The 13248-nt window shown below is 39.7% G+C and overlaps 1 protein-coding gene across 1 annotated transcript in view; it reads right to left on the bottom strand.

The window, feature by feature from the left end:
• Positions 1-94: 94 nt before the first annotated feature.
• agbl4 (AGBL carboxypeptidase 4) overlaps positions 95-13248 on the bottom strand; it is a 200931-nt gene continuing 187777 nt past the window's right edge. Inside the window, exons 10-13 of the mRNA XM_008335869.3 lie at positions 12533-12685; positions 8973-9135; positions 1593-1686; positions 95-1437 (exon numbers count right to left, since the gene is read on the bottom strand). Coding sequence (XP_008334091.1) covers positions 1338-1437; positions 1593-1686; positions 8973-9135; positions 12533-12685 — 510 coding nt within the window. The 3' untranslated portion in view covers positions 95-1337. The remainder of the gene's footprint in view (positions 1438-1592; positions 1687-8972; positions 9136-12532; positions 12686-13248) is intronic.

Raw genomic sequence — 13248 nt, 5'->3', positions numbered from 1 at the left:
TCACCAAACATCCAACCGGTGTATTACTGACACCTGCTGGCGGGAAGTGTGAGTCAGAATGTCTGTGTGCTGTTTGCTCTACAAAAACAACAACAAAAACAACATTTGTTTACGGACCTATGATTCTACTGTATGTTTATTTATTAAATGCATTCACGGCAGATGTTTCATTGCACGTTGACTTTACACCCACCACTGGATGGTGCTGTATATTGTTCTATTTACAGAATTAAGGCAGTAAACCTGGTAAAAAATAAAATATATTTTTAAATCCACAGTAACTGATAGCTAAAGAACAAGTCTTCTGTTATACTTTCTGTTACTTCTGACAATTTCCTACCAATAGTGTCTGTTGTGATGTCTGATTTCCTTTGACAAGGCTGACACATGCATTTATGATCACATTTGATTACTGATGAAACACCAGTACCTACCTGGTCAGTTGCCCCCTTAAAATGGCATTTTACAAAAAATAAATAAAAAAAACAAAACAATTTTAAATCCTATTTTTGGCAGATATTATTCCTTAATGAAGAAATATACAATGTCATACTCACATTTTAAGAATACTTTAATACAATTCGATTGTAGTCTAATCAACAACAAAATATTTTGTTGATGGTTGAAAAAAAACAGATCACTAACAGAAACATACTGCAGCATGCATGAATTTATTCATAGTCATCACTAATATTTCACACTCTAAAGGCCAGTCATAGCATTCAATGGTCATCATGGAAAACTAAATTTGTGATAACTGCAACGGAAAAAATCTTGTGGACATTTAAATGAACATTTATGAAAATGATGACAAGTTTTTTTTGATAAATGACATTGAATTGTAATTTTCTTTTTCTCACACATTTCACAACTGTACCAAACCTGAAATGAAACTGGGAAACATCTTAGCTTGTGCACCTAAAACAGTGCAGCAACAATTCTATTTTGATGATTAATTGTCCATGAGATAACTGTTTTATGGCAAACTGCATTGATAGGGAAACCAACCCAATAACTGTAACGTTTATTTTCTGCAAAGTTTGTTAAATACTCTTTCTCTTTTCTCATCAATCCTTTTAAATGGATGAGGAACTATAGTCCACAGCCTCACGGTGGCCAGTAATTCATTTAATTGTCACTTAACAACTCAGAAGGACACTTATCCTGTTTCCAGTCCCGCAGGAACCAGTCAGCGCACCGTTACGAATGTGTGACTATAAGTCTTTATTGCCAAGGAGATGTGAAGATTCTAAGAGCAATGAAGTGTGAAGGATCCTCTTGTCATGGTGCTCTGCATTTTATACATGTTCAGTGTGTGTGTCCGTCCGTCCGTCTGCCTATTGCCTGACACCCTGGTTGTTCCCTCTCTCTCTGTCTCCAGCGTCCCTGTCAATGCCACTGCCCTTTGCATTGCCTGTCTGGGACGTCACCTCAGAACTAGGGACAAAGACATGCAATACAAATAAATGACTACGACAGAAACATAAATTGCGGGGAAAATCAAAATGCACTGGATGATATCTTAAAGTGAAGAGTTGTTCAGATAAGTGAATTACTTTCCAGTTATTATTTATGGTTTTGTGTTACTTTACCTTGGGATGTGAGTGGGCCTCTTGTCCTTGATGAGGTTGTTGAGCTTGTAATAATCCAGAAATGTACGAGCCACATTTCGGCCCAGTTTCATGTCTGAGGGCGGAGGGTTAAGGCTCATTATCTTTGGTGCTGAAAAGAGAATACTGCTATAATTTAATGTGTTGTTTGGTTATGTAATATATACAGAAATAACCATTACTAATACGTTTTTTTAATTTTTAATTAACGGTTTTCGGTAATTGTACTTAAAAAAACTATAAAAACTATAATTTCTTACATCAGTTTCTAAGAAAAACGTGTACATGCAACAAAACAACATGTCTACGACAACAGTTTGAGTAGATGTTTAAAGAATTGGACAAAACCATTCTGTTTTTATCCAATCACCTTGTCTATTAAAGTCACTGATCACATTTAGTAGAAAAATATTTTCCTATTCAGTACCTACATACATCCATACATTTTTTTTATCTTGACTATATGTCTCAGTAACTAATTGTTTTTGCAATTGTTTAGAATGCAAGACTCATTCAAACTATTACTTACATTTCCTTCATTTGCATTATTTATTAACAGCAAACAAAGCTCTGCATAATCTTCTCATTCGTCACCGAGACAAACACCGAGGTACAGTAAATAAATGGAGACAATCTCCTGGAGAAATGAGCAACGTAAATCCCGGAGGTACAACACGGCGTGTTTTGAATTTAGTTAGGCTAAATCAAATGCATTTCACTCACTCCAACCGGATGCTTGACGCTGGTCTGAATCACAGAAAAGTAATTACTTATGCACTGAAGCCTTATTTGAATTCCGAGGTGTGCACGAAAATCATTCCCCTGTTCAACTGTCCCTGACTTTATTAGGGATGATATCAATAACTTCACTGCTTTTACTAAGTAGATGAGCATCCAGGAGTGGTGGTGCAAAGCCTGTGATCATTAGGCCTGCAGGGCAAGCTGGGGCGACAATTGTACACATTACAGAGAAGAGGAGAACCAGAATACCAATCAGCTGCCAATAGTAGTATAATAAAAATGACCAAAGACATATGCATTTGAATTACTGAGAATTATGGACAAAACAATCTGAGCTGAGTTCTATCCATCCATCCTGTTTGACACATCATTGTCTATTCCACCTTCTACCATCGATCCGCAGCCGTCTAACAAAAGTATACAAATACAAGCGCACAAAGAACAAGAGCTATAAGTGTTTTTCTCATCTCCAGGCATTGATGTTTAGCTCCCTTTGTTCCCTGCCCGAGCGGAACATGATGGAACAGCACAGAGGCTCAATCTGTCACTCTCCCCTGTCATTACCTTGTTGATACTCAGATACATCCTGTCAACTGCTGGACTGTCCATCAGTCACACCTGTGAAAATGAAACTATTGGACAATCCAATTCCTCTTCTTGATAAAAAAAATCACCTTTGCTACAAAAGTGGTTACTATGAAAAATACAAAAAAACGCCTTAAACTTGTAACCAATTCATTCTCTAAAGGCTACCTTTTAGATAAAGGTGTGTAGTTTAGTGTAGTTTGTCACACTTCAAACAACACACACACATTCACCCGCTGTACAGGGGATACACCTGTTAGGTTCCGCCTGTGAATATGTAAGAAGGTTCCCCCTGTAGCAAGTCTGTCACCTCAGCCTTTGAGGATTTGTTTGTCTGCGCGGGACGTCATTCTTCACCCGGCAGGTTGATGGAAACGCTCTCCACACGACTCTGGAGTTTATATTTACATCCCATCTGGTTGTTTGTCTGTGAGTTCTGCATCAGGCCAGACTTGCTGTGCGAGCACTCGGGTGTGTGTGTGTGTGTGTGTCTTGGTGGATAAGCCCCACAGTCTGTCTGATGCTAGATGATGATCCTGATCAAACTGAAACACACCACAGATGGAGAGAGTGAGGTTATTTTCTTACTTCCATGCTAATCTTAGCGCATAATTGCTCTAAACAAGATAAGAGTCCGCAGCCATGCTAGAAGCACAGCTGTGCTTTAAACTCAATGTGTTTCACCAGGGAAATTTTTCACTCTGATGTCTAGCAGGATGTGATCTTGGTTTAGCTAACTGCCATGCTAATGTTTGATAATTGTAGAGACAACACATACAAAACATGGCGCTTTAGTAAACATGTAAAAAGTGATGAGAGAATCAACAAAGTATTTACTGTTTTAAAGCTAACTCCACAGATTCACAGATGGGAAATGTTCCGGAATGCGGCGGATTGAAAATCTGCATTTTCTTTTGTTGGCTGTTTCTTTCAACATATAGGAAAAACCAACCTGATATTAACCATTATTATGGGCACACTTTTCTGATGTGCAATCAGGTAACACGTACAGGAGTACTCCCATGGACATTCTCTAGAACCAGCTGAGGATTTCCTGTCACTTCCTGTGCCTCACTAAGTTTAAGAACAGACCGTTTTATATACAGTATGTATATATATATAAGAGACTTATTGATTTAATTCTGACCTCAGGAAAGTTTTTGGTGTTTGAATATTTTCTTGTTCGTCAGCAGAGCTCAGTGCCAGTCCTGGGTTCTTTGGCCAGACACACACAGACACAAATATCTCCCGGAACCCACCATGCGCAGATGGCCTCTCAGCTTGGCTTGTCACGACTCACTGTCTATTACAGCAGGTTTTGTGATGGACGGTCAGCTTCTGAAGCAAAACTCCATCCGTGGACACAAATTATCGGAGACACAGAGGTGAAGCCCTGATGCTTTTTTGGCCTGTTGCCGAGGGAAACCATAGGGCTGCTGGTATGTGTTTCTGTGTTTGCGTTTGTGGTCGTGAGCCAGGAAACCCACTGTAGAAATAGCTGTCTGTAATTTGAATAGGTTGAGGGGTAGAAAATATCCAGAGAAACTTATCAAGGCCATGTATCAAACAGACTTGGACCAATAACAAAGACACTAATGATTGTATTCATTTACATCGGGGTCAATTTCCTTTGCTGTGCTTTGACAGACTAGTGTGTTTCATCAACATTTCCTCCCATTTTATTAGGCATGAAATCAGCGTCTAATCAATAGCAGGTCATCGTCAAGATTCAAGGACCAGGTGTTGATTGGATAGGGAAACGTGAGACAAAGGTGAAGAGGACATTATGGCTTGTTTACTGCAGCAGTTTACTGTCAGGGTGGCATTTAGCAACTTTCACCATCATGTCCCTCGTGCCTGATCCTGGCAGACGGACAGACAAGGTGATGATCAGACAACAAGGGTCCCAGTGGTGAAATGGACAAGACACGCGGCGAATGCTGTCAAGTCGGGATGGGAGTTAACAAGGACACAAGCAAGGGGACGGTCGAGCCATCAATACGGGCCACTGACAGGTCCTGTCTCCACAGTGACACATAGAGACCTAATTATCAATGCTAATTAAGAGGCTAGTCAACAACACCAATACAGAAAGGAACATTTCTGTCCTAAATAACAGTTCAACAGACCGAAAGACCTCACGTCCTGTTTCCCAAAGGAACAAAGACAAGCTGATTTAGGGGGAGCCGACACCGCCAAGGAGACACAAACTTGAGCAATAAAAAAAAACAAAACAACAACAACAACAACAACAAAAAAACAGGGTGATGTAGGGAATAGAGAGGAACAAGAACTTGATTTATGTTTCTTGAAAACTCAAGAACATTGTGATTTTTACGTTACTTTTCATGTTTATTCATTGTTATATTGTTTAGTAAAGCTAAGTCTTTGTGTGTAAAATAAAATTACTAACATCTAATTTTCCCACCTGTAGTTTATAGCATCAGGCTCCTCGTTATGTTTTTTCTTAACGCTGTCATTAATCTTTTAGCTATTCATTATTGTAATGTTGCATTTGATGACAGCAGAGGTGATAAGAATAAAGAAAAAAAATGTACGGGAACAAAAAACAAGAAAAACAATAAAGGGTTCAGCGTGACTGTGTTCTACAGTTTAATTTCCAAACTTTTAGAAAGCTTATAACTTTTACTTTGCAAAGATGACATTCCCCAAAACTTATGGAGAATGTGAACGATTATATATTTACGGTGGATAACTCGAGAAAATCTAGGAGAAATTGAAAAAAAATCCTTTGTTTTTGCAAAAGAAACAAAGCTATACGGTCAATACTTTTCAAGTTTTTTAACCCAGTGAACACAAAGACTTAGAAACAGTACATTGTCCATCTTCATCTTTCCAAAAGTTTACTCAACATCAACGTGTACAGTACATAGTACTACACAGTTGTAGGCGTATGTTTGTGCAGGTGAGGACACCTGTTCACCTGAGCACAGCAACAGTGTTTGTGCAATCAATTGTGCATTTAATTGCATGTCTGTCAATGTGTGCACTTGCCTGTGCGTCTGTGTGTGTACACGTGAGCGAGTGTGTGTTGTCTTTGATGTTGGGCACTGAAGCATATTTGCCTCCGGGCTATATCATTTGCATACTTGTCACAGCGTGTCTATTGAGTGTCAGGCTCACTGAGGCATGTTGTGTTCCACTGGCAGCTCCATGGTATTCACGGAGTCTCTACTAATGTCAATGATGCGTCTACCTGCTCCCTGACGTCACACCTTTAGTTTAGTTTAAGTGCAGGGTAAAACGGCGATGTCCTTGACAGGACTGGCAGTGACCACTTCTGACGGGAAGAACACAGTTTCCACTAAATTGCCCTCTTCAATGAAAAAAAAAACAAAACAATTTTTGCATAAATCAAACAACAAGAAAATTGCGCTTCCTTTCTGAGTTGTTGTTCGAAAATGTTGAAAATGTCTTTGCTGTGACAGAAATTGATTCATTTGTTGTGACTCAGGGACAAAAAAAGACAAAAAATGTCTTTGAGGAAAGCTTTTAAGTTTGAATGACTTTGAATAATTATTCAAAGTCACGGGGAATTTGGTCTCTCCTGAGAACACACACACACAAACGCATGCACACACACTCACCTGAACAAGTAAACACCCAAAGCTTACATAAATACACATACTGTACACACACAGACACACAGTGGGTGATGTCAAGCTGAGTTTTGAACAACATCCCAGATTCTCTCGTTCTTTATGAATCAACTGCACTACACTGTACGTCTGAAAGATAAACCTGGAGACTGAAGGGAGGATATGAGTGTGTGTTAGGTATATCTATGTGCAGGCATTTATGGAAAAAAAAACCCACATACATACAGAGACACAAAAACAGAGGTGCTTAATGATTAGAGGACAAAGAGAGACAGACACTCGATAGAGGTTGTCCCTGCTGTTTCAGAGAAGAGGATTCTCAGCTTGACTAGATGATATAATGAGCTGTTATGTTCCCGGTGACAAGATGAGAGAAAAGGACAGAATAGAGGAGAGAAGAAGCAGGACATTAAAGGGAAAATGAAAGAAAAGACCTGGAAACACACACATATTACAAAACAATCACACACACACATACACACACACACGGCATTAGATCTTTTTTGTGCACTTTCAAGCTGACAAAAGTCTCAGCTGTGACTACAAGTTACAACACTGTTGAAGGACAGTCAGAGAGGATGAAAGGAAAAAGGACGAGAGTTAGGAGCAAGGGTTTGACACGTGAAACATACACGCTGTGTGTGTGTGTGTGTGTGTGTGTGTCAGGTGAAAAAGGTGGAGGGAGGTGACGTTAAGATTTGAAAGGTCTCTGTTGATGATTTGCACGCTCCATCGAGCTGACTTCTGGTGCGTAAAAAGGGACATGGTTGGTTCTTTCAACCTGCCTGACCCCAATCTCTGCTCTACAGCAGGTCCCACTGCTGCCCCTCCCCCTTTTCTCTATGGTAACATGAACATTGACACAACAAACACATATGCATGAGATGCTCTCATGAGGCTTTTAAAAAGAAGGGAGATGAAAATGTAAATGATCATAAAAATGACTTCTTTTAACTCGCCTTTCAGGATAAGTGTCTTTCCATACGAAGGCTTCACAGAGGTGATCTCACTCAGAGTGACTCACTAAGTGCTTTTCAAATAAAAATGGGATATGGAAAACATGATGACGACTATCTGTGCATTTATAACTGAATATGCAACCCAGGACATCCATATACACACACCTATAACAGCTCTCAGCACTAGAGGGCACTAGGGCTATTTTATATTCACACCTTACTACAACAGCATCGGGAAGCAGACCTTTTCATATGTAGGGTCCGAGGTTCCTTTCCACTATCTCAAAATCGCTCTTTCCACCTTCTCATTCGCTCTATCACTGAGATCAGACTTTCATCGACCGGCTCTTAGGGGCTGTTCAGCCCAGAGAAGGTCAGCTGAAGGAACACTTCCTCACATCTGGCTCCATTAAACAGACGGTGACCTTGGTCCATACGACACATTCCTGTGTCTGAGTGTGTCTGCATAATTGCAGTTATCATGATCATCATATGATCATGTTTGTTCTTTGTTCTATTGTTAACTTCAATCAAAGACCCTGCATATAGGAACCCCCGGCCTCTTTTGTCCTCTTTGTAAATCAAATGAGTTCTGTCACAAAAGAAAACAGTTCTGTTAAAGTAAAACAAGATGCGCCGCCCTGTTTCAGTGAAGATTGTTGTGTGATATGCAAATGTGTTCATTCTCATTACACTTATCGCAGACCAGTGGTTCTCAAAGTAGGGTGTGGGGCACCTCGGGGACAGAGAGCATTTGAGATTTTGTAAAAAAACAAAAACAAAATGCCCAGCATTTTTAAGCTTGAACCCATTTAGTTAGGCTAGCTTACAATTTTTTTTACACGATTCTCCATAACAGTTTACTGAGCTATTTGAGGAACATCCATTTATAAAACTATTGGATAAAAAGGCTCATGAGTAAAATAACAACATGAAGCATTTTCATTAATTTCTAATAAGATTATTTGTGTTCTTGTCAACAATTATTGGTTTGGGGGTAAACATATGACGTGTCCAACAAGAGGTTTCAGAGATCAGTGTTTAAAAATCATCATTCAATTTATCAATGCCTCACAAAATATCATATGTTATGACATTTTTGGTGTCATTGAAAAATTATTATTCATCTGGCAACACTGACCAATCAAATCTTGCTAGGCAAATATTTTAGTGTGAAACTGTTTCAAGTTCCTACACTAAGCTACCATACAGATACAGCTCCTAGAACAAGGCTGCTCCCCATATTGTTTTGTCAGACAGAGACAGCAGACACCATGTCACCATCACTTTAACACCAACAGCACCGTCTGAGGTCGGCCATGACAGACACGCCTCTGCTAACTTCTAAGAGGAACCTCCAGGACTGGCTGTCACGATGCCCACCATCAAGTTTAAAGATGACATATATGTGAGGGTGCAGAGTAACCAGAGCACAGTTCCTGTAGGTTGAAGGATACAGGTCTCCTCAGTGTAAGGTACGGGCGCGTTGCTGCCAGCTGTCATGTAGCTGTAGAAAGACACCTCCAGAGTGTAGCAGTAGGACGTGTCATCAAGGAGACCGCCGAGGAAACGTCTGCCAGTGCCAGCCTTCACCACATCCCGGTTAAAGGATGTGTTAGACTGAAGAAAACAGAGAGAAGAAACATTTCAATCTAACACAACCACTTTAATCAATCATCAGTTTTGGTCAAAGGGCCGTGTAGAATACCTTATGAAGATGAATAGTAACAACAGCACTATTGAAGGAATACTTTAGTGGATGACCACAGTGGAACTTCTCTAGATGCCTCTTTTCTTAACTGTTGGTGAAGCTGTACATTATCTACTTTTTCTATGTCAACATTATTGAACTGCTCCTCTACTGTGGTCCTGATGGACGTCTACATGTTGACTGAGAAATCAATTCAAATCAAAATCAAACCATCAATTGGCATTGATAATTTCTATGAGTAAAATTCAACCATGAATTCTAAAGCAGTTCATTGTGCTCTGTTGTTCTAAAGGTAGATGAAAAAATACAATAGATTTAGTGTGTAAGGAAACTATTATTCCTATCATCGTATAGTTGTTAAAATTTAATACACCAAATATTGTTTTTCTTTTTTTTTTTAACTGAACGACAATAACTGATTGTGAAATGACATTAGCAGCCGTGGCCCTCAGCTCATTTGAGTTTGAGACTGTAGTAGAGATAAAATAATCTGAGTTAAAATAAAGTATTAAAGGATTAACACAACTGAAAAGTTATATTATTATGACACAGTATAAGCAGGGTGTGTCTGTGGTAAATGGTAAGTCTAGGAACAACCACTGTTAATGGTGTCCACAGTTCACACTGAGGGTCTTGGGCCAGTTGCATGAAACCAGAATCAATAATGCAATAAGTAAAGTGGCTTTTGACAAGTTAAATGAAAACAAACTGCATAATGAATAATATATTTATAGACATCTGCACACCAAACAGTTGCCTCATAATATGATTTAACTTTGTTGCGGCTGTCTGCTGGTGTTGTAATGACACACAATTGCCTGTTGATAAATGATGACACGGAGCAGCCACAGTCAGTACGGTCTGACAGGTCCCATCAGTGAAAATGTACTAACAACGCAATGATTTGTTTTTGTGGACTTTGCACTTGTAAGCTTTTAGAGAAGTCATGCAGGGGTAAATAATGAAGGGTAATATATTTTCAACCGACTCACTTTGTACAATGTCATTACAAGCTTGGCGGAAAATGGCTGCAGCATGCGGAAAACAAAACAAAACAAACAAAAAAACGAACTCCAGTCTATTTTGGGTTTAAGCAAGTCAGCTATACTACACAAACACCACGGCGTCTTGGGATAGTGTGGAAAAAGTTTCCGTTTACTGTCACTCCACACACACTGCTGCTGTAAAAGGTGCCTCGCTGAAGTGCAGACGTGGCATCCAGCAGTGGGAGTTTGCCGTGATCCATGATTTTGCTGTGCTGTTTTATGCTGCTGCTGCTGCTGCTGTGGCTGCACTGAGCTGGAGGTGCTGCTGAATGGGCAGAGGGACAGAGCACAGTGAAGGCGATGACCCCTGGGCCAGCTGTCACATAAGTAATACAGATACAGGGCAGGGTGGCAAACAAGTAAGAGAGGAAGAGAGGGTGAGGGTGAGCAGTTTGACCTTCAGGACACTGAGTAGGGCATGGACACTGACCCTAATGTACAGTCGGTGAACATTAATGTGTCGGCCTCTCACTCTGCACAGTTTGGGACATACAGAAGGTGGTTAAGTCTCAATGGGCAATAAAGGTGAGTCTGTATGACATACTGTATGTAAGAGGTGAGGAAATTAAAGGTGAGGAGAGTTTGGTAGACAATGTGACGATGTGTGAAATGATGTGACAAGTACAGTCCACAGGTTGAAGAAGCCATCATACTTTTATATTTAGGAAGGTTCTCTTATTTGTTTCTTTTACCTTTAGCTAAGTCAGTGCTTCTCAAAGTGTGGGGCGGGCCCCACTAGTGAGGAAGAGATACATGACACGTGGGGTGCATCAAACAGGAACACACTTTCAATGGTTCAAGTGATGATGTCACAAGAGCAGTTGTTTTGAACATCCTGTCATTTGATTTTGATTCATTCTAAATTATGATGTTGGTTAATGTTAGTTCAATAAATTTGAACTTTACTTGGTTAAGATTTTGTCAGAGCGATGAAGACAGGTGAGGCTTGGAACTCTCCACTTGTTTAAAGTGGGGAATGACCCAAAAAGTAAAAAAAAAAAAACCCACTAAGCTAGGAGTCGTGTTTTTTAGTTGTACAAGTGACACCATCTGACACATTTACCCTTAGCTCCGACTCTTCAACCTGTACTGGTAGGGTGACATGTATAAAAGTGTACCATAAGCCTACTGTATGCTCTAGTTACTAGCAAAACACATCTATCAAAAAGTTTAGCCAGCTAAGACACATGTTTGCAGAGCACGTGCGATCCTAGTACAGAATATGAATATGAGTGCTGAGTATGGAGTGGCTGTAGGCCAAGGAGATAGAAAGGTTCATTCATTACAGTGAAGGTCACTGTTATCTCTGGCTTTTCCCCTGCACAAGCAGATACTCAGCTGGGACACGACAGAGAACTTTTTGTGCTGTTATTGTGTGAATGAGGTGTACGAGCAAATGATAAACACTGGACACTGAGTAAGTATTATTTAATTACTGTAAATCATTTAAGATCGGAGGATTAATTACCCTTCCACCAGGTGGCAGCATATGGTTATAAAAACTTTCTTCGAGTTTGTCTTTCGTCAATTCGTGCAAGTATATCAGCTGAACACAACGTTCAACTAAACAGGCGCCACACTGAGTAAGTAAATTGTACATTTTGGGACACTTTTGTTTGGTGGTGTATCATAAAGGTGTACCTTTTGTAAATCTTGTAAACCAGGCTTTTTTCAGCATCTGCTTAGTCATTCCACTTTGCATTGACTTTCAGGACCATGGTCTTGCTACTTCTACTGCTTCTACTACTTGAAATGGAGCAGACAGAGGCTATGACTTTTCATTATCTCTCACAAAACTGCAGTCATTGGCAAATTTAAGGTGATCTACTTCATTTAGGTCAACAGGATACCATTTCACTTCTTGTTAGCTGCTACACACCACTCAGGAAGGCATTCCTTTCTCACTCTTTCTTGATGAAGTGGATAAACTTTACTGGGAGGCAGTGTTCCTAGATCCACACATTCAATTTTTACTTTTTAAAGAAAAAAAAATTCTATGATGATTTTATCGCAAAGTGTTTTTACACCTGTTTTGATTCTATTCACATGATTTGTCATGTGCATTTAAGCTGTTTTTGTCAGTTGTTGTTTTTTATGCCTGCAGTCACAGTCTTTACTTCTATGGATTTATGTGCAGCAGTCGGTGTACATCAGTCTGACCTGACCACAGTGAGGTTATGTGAGGTTCAGACCTTTGCTAAAAAAAAGAGGCTGTTGGTATTGCCTTCCTGGTGATTTTGTGTTTATTTGTGTGACTTACAAAGGAGAAGTCTGGGGCATTTTGGCAGAGCAGCCTGGGGAAGACAGCCTGTCTTTGGACACGCTCCTCATCCTCGAACACATTGCCATACATGAAGCCATTCAGCATGGTGGAGTGGGCATGGACATCAATGTAAAACTCCAAACTCACCCTCTGTCGTAGAGGAAAGAAGAAGAGGTATAAAGGGGGGAGAGAGAGAGAATAAAATACTGAAGGTTACTGGCACACGTAGCATCACACCATCACCTCAGGATGTCCACTGGGAGCTGGAAAAACAACTTCATTTTCACTGCTGCTTTGAAAAAAATAAAAATGCTTCTACAGGAACTGAGTACTGTACATTACTTCATTCAATCGGACGAACACACGGAAGGGCACATACACTATGCAGTACACTAAACACATGCAGCTTAATGTAATTTTAGTGTGTAGATGCATGCACACACACACCTACCCACAGAGAGACAAATTTAAGTTATTTTATTAACTGATTTTATCAATTTATGACATTTGCCTATAACCCTTCGTAAACATGGGGGAATTATACTGTAATTTAATGATCATAAATGTTTATTACAAAAAAGTTCATTAACAAAAAAACCACTGCAGAGAAGATTTAATGTCAGGCTTTGGAATAAAGAAGTGCTTCTAAAGAAGTCTGGAAAAAGTAAGAGTGAAATCCATTAAGCTCATGATTATCCAGGTAAAATTCCAAC

This window comes from Cynoglossus semilaevis, chromosome 2 (genome assembly GCF_000523025.1).
Source record: "Cynoglossus semilaevis isolate Cse_v1.0 chromosome 2, Cse_v1.0, whole genome shotgun sequence".
Lineage (NCBI taxonomy): Eukaryota > Metazoa > Chordata > Actinopteri > Pleuronectiformes > Cynoglossidae > Cynoglossus > Cynoglossus semilaevis.
The sequence above is the reverse complement of the archived record's forward strand: the minus strand, read 5'-3'. Positions and strand labels throughout refer to the sequence as shown.